At 31.7% G+C, this 6,504-nt stretch overlaps 1 protein-coding gene and 1 non-coding gene across 2 annotated transcripts; both read right to left on the bottom strand.

Moving 5' to 3' along the window:
- Positions 1-329: 329 nt before the first annotated feature.
- Positions 330-411, bottom strand: Trnas-gcu (transfer RNA serine (anticodon GCU)). Its single transcript has one exon. It is a non-coding gene; the product is annotated as a tRNA-Ser (tRNA).
- Positions 412-5,382: 4,971 nt separating this feature from the next.
- On the bottom strand, positions 5,383-6,453 carry LOC113398694 (solute carrier family 25 member 3-like). The gene has a single exon (XM_026637561.2). The coding sequence runs from the start codon at positions 6,356-6,358 to the stop codon at positions 5,408-5,410; it is 951 nt and encodes a 316-aa protein (XP_026493346.1). The 5' UTR covers positions 6,359-6,453; the 3' UTR covers positions 5,383-5,407.
- Positions 6,454-6,504: the final 51 nt, after the last annotated feature.

Below are 6,504 nucleotides of genomic sequence, written 5' to 3'. Positions count from 1 at the left end.
GTAAGCAATGTTAATAAAATGTAATCAAAATATAATTTAATAAATAAGGAGAGTTCATATTTTATTATTTAAAAATTAGTATTATAATAATATTATTTAAATAAATAATAATTGATGATCTGCTTACATACATACATATATCGCAGTTTTATATTTTAGTAATATATACATACATACATTTGTAAACACAGCAAACACACACAATAGCACAAGTTCGGCCTAGCTCTCATTCGCAGTTTCTTGAGATACTTCTGTCAATTACAAAAATAAACTATAAAAAAAATATACCAACTTTACAGAGCTCAATTGGAGCTCAAGAAAAAACAATACGACGAAGATGGGATTCGAACCCACGCGTGCAGAGCACATTGGATTAGCAGTCCAACGCCTTAACCACTCGGCCACCTCGTCTTCTTAAGCGTGGGCAAATTTTAATAATAATTTCTCACCTATTTTGATACACGCAATATGTTTCTCACAATTTTTTTATAAATTTATACCCTATTGTACTAGGCATATTGACCCGGTGGAAAGTTGAACATTATTTCAACAAATTTCGTGTAACTAGAATAAAATCTACATATTAAAATTCGTTTTCAACATGCGTTTCATTAGGTTGGTAACTTACGGCTGAAATGCAAACATTTGCAAATAGACAATACGCCGAGAATATAAGAAAAAGGACTGTAATATTTTAACGCCTCGGTCAGTGTTCGTTTCAATCACACTGGAGTTACGACTATATTGACATTTAACTACTATGACGTCACGTTATGCGTCGTGGCAAACATCGTGTACGAATGTATTGTAATATTATTAACTACTTGTGCCGTGTACATACACGATATATATGATACGTGAATAAAGATTCTATATGAAGATATGAAAAAACGAAAATCACCACTAACCATCTGGGGGGTAATATTACGTTAGTGTAGTACTAAAATCAATTGAAATGGTATATCTCACTACACTACACTAATTAACAATTACCGGGTAACAAACGTTTAAACGACATTCTGCTAAAGAAAACCTTCTCTCCTCCAAAACAGAAAGGAATGGAGAGTGCAAATGAGTTTACACACACGCTTAATACCTACAGCGACAATAAGCTACTAACCTTCTCCGCAAAATAAAGAGTAATATTTTGCCCGGCAGTGGCCTGCGGCGGCCAGCTCCATTTTTACTTCATAACATAGTTTATGTAATATATTAAAAACACGTCATAATTATAAAAAAAATTGCGCTGAAAAAATATATTTTAGGTATAAATTGGAAAAAGGACCCCGAGATGTGTATTGGGTGCTTAGGGGCACGGTGAATATGGTTTTGCACTCACCATTCGTTTAAAATAGAAAGACTATATAATCCGAATTTAACTGTTATTTAATAACTGTTTAACAAATAATTAATAATAATTAACCCCCTTTGCTTGCGTTTTAGGATTTGTTAGTCAGGTGTTAGGCATAAGAAGTAGTTTGTGTACTTTCTTGGAGTTCAAACTTCATACCAAATCTTATCAAATCAATTCAGTGGTTTGACCGAGAAAACGTATCAAACAGACAGACTGATAGAGTTACTTTTGAGTTTATAATATTATTACATAGGATACAAAACCATTTTGAATAATACTATCAATATTATTTACATCGAAACAAAGGCTAAATAAATGAGCAAAATTCTATATATTATGGCTGCAGATTATTATTAAACCCAAAATATCAAAATACACGTGCATTTTAAAATGAAACTGGAGTAAATACTACTATAACTACCATGATTTATAACCACATAAATCTATGTACTATAATCTATAACTAACTATAACTAACAAATGCTTACGTTTAAATGTAAAAAGTTTATTTTGTAACTAACAGAGCGATATAGTCACAAATGGTGGCTAAGCTCTATAAATAATAAAAAAAAAAACTATGTACTATCATGATGACTTCGTCTTTATATACGTACACAGTGTTTCAATGTTTTTATATTTTTTTTAAATTAGAACAGCAATTTTCAATTAGGAAAAAATATTTAAATAACCGAATTATTTATTTTTCATAAAGATTTTGCTATTAATTTTTTTTTTCTTTTTACAATATACGGTTGCAGGAAACTATTGGATATACATGTTTATTCCAAGTCGAAATTTATAATTATTGTAAAATCTATAAGAAAGCATTGCTGCATTTTAAGGATCTTCATATGCTTCCGTAGAAAACATTATTAAAGCTACAACCGCAGTTATTGTACCTATAATTCATTGAATACAAATAACTAATAAGATGCTACGCAATAAACCTAAATAAAACTCACAACTCACTAATGATAGATAAATATAAAACTTACACAGCTTATACAAATTAAAAGATACCCTTTGTTATTATACGCTTAGAAGATATTCTCCTAACAAAATGATGCTCAAGAGAAATCCAAGATTATGTTAAATGTGCGGGTTAGTGTTTGCGATCGGCCGGCCACTTATAAAACATTGCCGGTTCGGGGTGACCGGACCATTTACCGAGTTCGGATGAATCCGGTAAGTGGGGCACGATGTACGTATAAATCCCTGCATTATTGTTATTGCTGCCCCGGATAGGGAAGAGTTAATGTCCTCACTTTCTTAAACGCTTCTGGAGGTATGAACGCGTTATTGGACGTCCCAGTCGAGAATTTATCACTTCGAATTCGTTTATGGGAATAAATAAATATTCTTATCATTGTATCTTTCTTACAGTTATTTGTACCATCTTATATGTTATAAAAGCGATTCATGGTTGAAGTATTGTCATTTTCGACTTTATAGGCATACTTATGTTTATAGGTATGTACATATATCTGTGCATTTGATGGTATGTATGTATGTATATGGGCGCAAATCGCCATCTATCGGCAACGGTTGTCAAATAATTATGTTTATATTTTGAGTCATCGTTTATATTATTATATTTTATTAGATGAATGTCTAAAACGTCTAAAATGAAATAGTTATTTGTAATCATAATACTGTTATTTATCAGGCTCTAATATTCAATAGACATTTTTCTTTGGAAAATATGGACGCATGTCGTCATTTATTGGCAATGGTTGTAAAATATTGGTCTTTATATATGAAATAAATATTAATTTTGAATATTTATTTCATATAAAAATTGCATTAGTTTATTATAAAAAGTTGTAGATGTGAATATACACTTAATTCATTCGAAGGCAAGCTTAAGAAACGAACATTTTTATAACGACGCCATGTTGTATTAACATTTAAGAAAAAACTGTTAACAAAATATAACAAATAAAGTTTCTATGAATTAAGTGTGTTTCATTGTGATGGAAACTGTACCAGGAAACCCGTCAATATCTCCGACATATACGATTCTTGATGGGTTAGACGTTAAATCTGATTTTAATATTTTAACTATCCATTTAGTTATTATAATTAACAACTCAATAATCGTTCAATTAAAATAGGTTTTTTTAATCAAATGTCGAATGTGTGTCAAAATTTATACGGTAAAAGTATGACCTAATAAAGATTTAATTTTATGGATATCGCCAATTTTATTCAAAACAATATTTTAAAAAAGGCGTTTTTATGTGTTCTTAAAATAAATATACGTTGATTATACAGTAGTTATTTTAATTGTTCATTTTTATAATTTACTTATTTAAGTCCTCGATGCTAATAATTCTTACGTAAGCAATTATTCCCACTAATCACATATTCTCCACTCCACTAGTTTCGGTATGAAGGATGGGTAAGCCTGTGTAGGGTAGGTACATCAACTATAGGCAAAAAGGACATAACACCTTATATTCCTCCACTATTATCCCAATATCCCAATATTTGTAACAATATTGGTTGGTTGGAATTGACGACGTAAGAGATGGTTAATAGTATTTAGTCTCAATGTATAACTGTGTGAATACTTTTGTCATTAGTAGCCCATTTGTCAGTCTGCCTATCTATTTCAAATAAAATAACTAATTAACTTCCGTCGAACATAATCAAGAATAAAATAAAATATTTTTATTTCAGTCTATCTGTAAGTATGTAAGATTACTTAAATTATGTGTATTTTAACAATTTAATATCGTTGACATTCTATATATTCCAAGCTTGGACATAAGCGTGCCACAAATATCCAACATCTGACATTTCTAGTCTACAAGAGAACACGTCTACAATGCCTATGTCTGAAATATCAGAGTTATGTAACTGACACTAAATACCCTTGGTATGTACATAAATTGAAGCCAAGCACAAATACAAGCATATATAGAATATTGAACGATACATATTTAAACATAATATTATTATAAACACATAGAACAAACACATTTAGGCGTGCATGTTAAAATATATTTATAGACATTTAATATCAGATTTGTTATAAATATATCATGCATTTTATTCAATTTTTTTTTTTCGCATGGTATATAATTATTTATGCAGGTGTGGCAGACATGGGCCACGGCTCACGACCTCTTTTAAAAATAAGAGTAAAACTACCTGTTTTGCATAAGTTAACTTCAGTTTGAAACAGTTGAAAATTGTAATAAAATATCTTGTAAAGTATGAAAAAAAATAGCACAGACGTTTCTTTGATATCTTAAGTCCACTTATATATAATATATAATTGCAATTAAATAAAATGGTCAATTAAAAAGAAAGAAACAAAAAAAATTATCCACGATTTTTGAAACACCATATTGTCGTGTGCCGTAGGGTAAAGGAATGGGCTAAGATGGCCCTGATCTTGCCAACATAAAATGTTGGTCTTACGCCGTACATTATTTATATCCTCCTGACTAACTTCGACTACGGCAGACATTCTTAAGAAAGACTAGCAACTGCGCTAAACAGTGCACAAGTATGGATATAAAAAGTACTCGCTCACATAATCTAATAAGGAGTGGACATGCTCAACTTATATTTCTGGCATAGTTAGCTGGACTTTTTTGTGAATACCTGTCATAGCCAAAATCATCTATGAATAAATTATGATAATGATTCAGGCGACAAAACTATGTACTCTGTACACATATTGTTCATCGTATCACATTGTTGTTCTTATTTTAAAAAAGTAATGTGCATTTTATTGAACATCAGGTAAATTTTAGTTCAGAATGAATCAACTAATAACTGCCCAGTCTCCTCAATATATTCATAAAATACTGCTTACTAGGAAATACTCATAATATAATATCAAATTATATATCGAATATGCATAGCGTCTCAAATTTCGAAATAACAAATATTTTATTAATGTGTTAAATTAGAATTAGAATGTGTTGAATTAAAGTGTATATTATTTTAGAAACAAATATAGACTAAAATAAATAATGAAAATTATTACAATTTTATTTTAAAGTAGCAAAACATTTACATAAGCACCACATTATCATTTTACTTCTTGGCAGCCAATTTCTTTCTAAGAGATTCTGGCATTGCAGCTGGAGGAGGCCGCGGCATACCAGTGTAAACTTTAAATGCATCGTATATAAACCACTGCAAGCCGGTCAGTGTGCCAATCATGATGATACGCGCCACTAACCCGCGCCAAATACCGAACATACCAACTTCGGAGATAATACTGCCGATCGATGCGCTCGGATCTTTGTTCAACTTAGACACGATGGTATCAGATGGATGTGATACTATGGCGCAGAGCACTCCAGCTATATATCCAGCAGTAAACGTAACTAGTAATTGCTCGAACTTTGTGCACTGTTCTCTTGGCTTTGGCACAACATTGTCATATAAATATTCTAAGGTCTTTTCGAAAGATGAAAATTTCATCATAGTATATGGGACTTGGCGACCCCAAAGTGGCGTTAAACCTTTATAAAAAACGCCGAATCCTTCAGTAGCCATCATGTGCGGCATCGCTTTCCTCATTTGAGACGTATAGCCAGGCGTAGTTTGCATCCTAACTTTTGCTGCCTCAAATGGTGCTAAGAAAATATCTGCTACGAACTCCGCAGATGCAGCTGCCGCTAAATATAAGTAAGTTCTATATAGATAAGCGCTTTCGTCGTCTACCATTGTAGAAAATTTGTACTTGAAGTATTCGTAACCTGAGAATTTTGCCGCTCCCTGTAATGTATATCCGATGAGTGTAGGTGCCCAGCCTTTAACCAAGTTTGGGGCACCACCTTCACTCCAAGATATAGAGAAACCTCTAAATATGGATTTATATTTCGCTGGGTCGACTTGTAACCTGCATTTTACCAAATCTAAAGGCGTTAGTAAGGTATGTGTGCTGCCGCAAGCTGTGGCTCCTCCTGCTCCACACAAAATGAAGAACTTGTTACTAAACATCTCACATGAGAATTCTTCGTTTGGTTTCTTCGACATTGTGCAGGTTTACAAATCACGTGTAAATTGATTATGTCTTGTATTCGATAATTTTTTATATTGAATATTAACGTATGACTTAAAAAACATTACATTTTGACATCTTATGACAGAAGGAAAAAATTAATAATATTCTACAAAATCAT

This window comes from Vanessa tameamea, chromosome 14 (genome assembly GCF_037043105.1).
Source record: "Vanessa tameamea isolate UH-Manoa-2023 chromosome 14, ilVanTame1 primary haplotype, whole genome shotgun sequence".
Classification (NCBI taxonomy): Eukaryota; Metazoa; Arthropoda; class Insecta; order Lepidoptera; family Nymphalidae; genus Vanessa; species Vanessa tameamea.
This window is presented reverse-complemented; position numbering and strand designations above follow the sequence as displayed.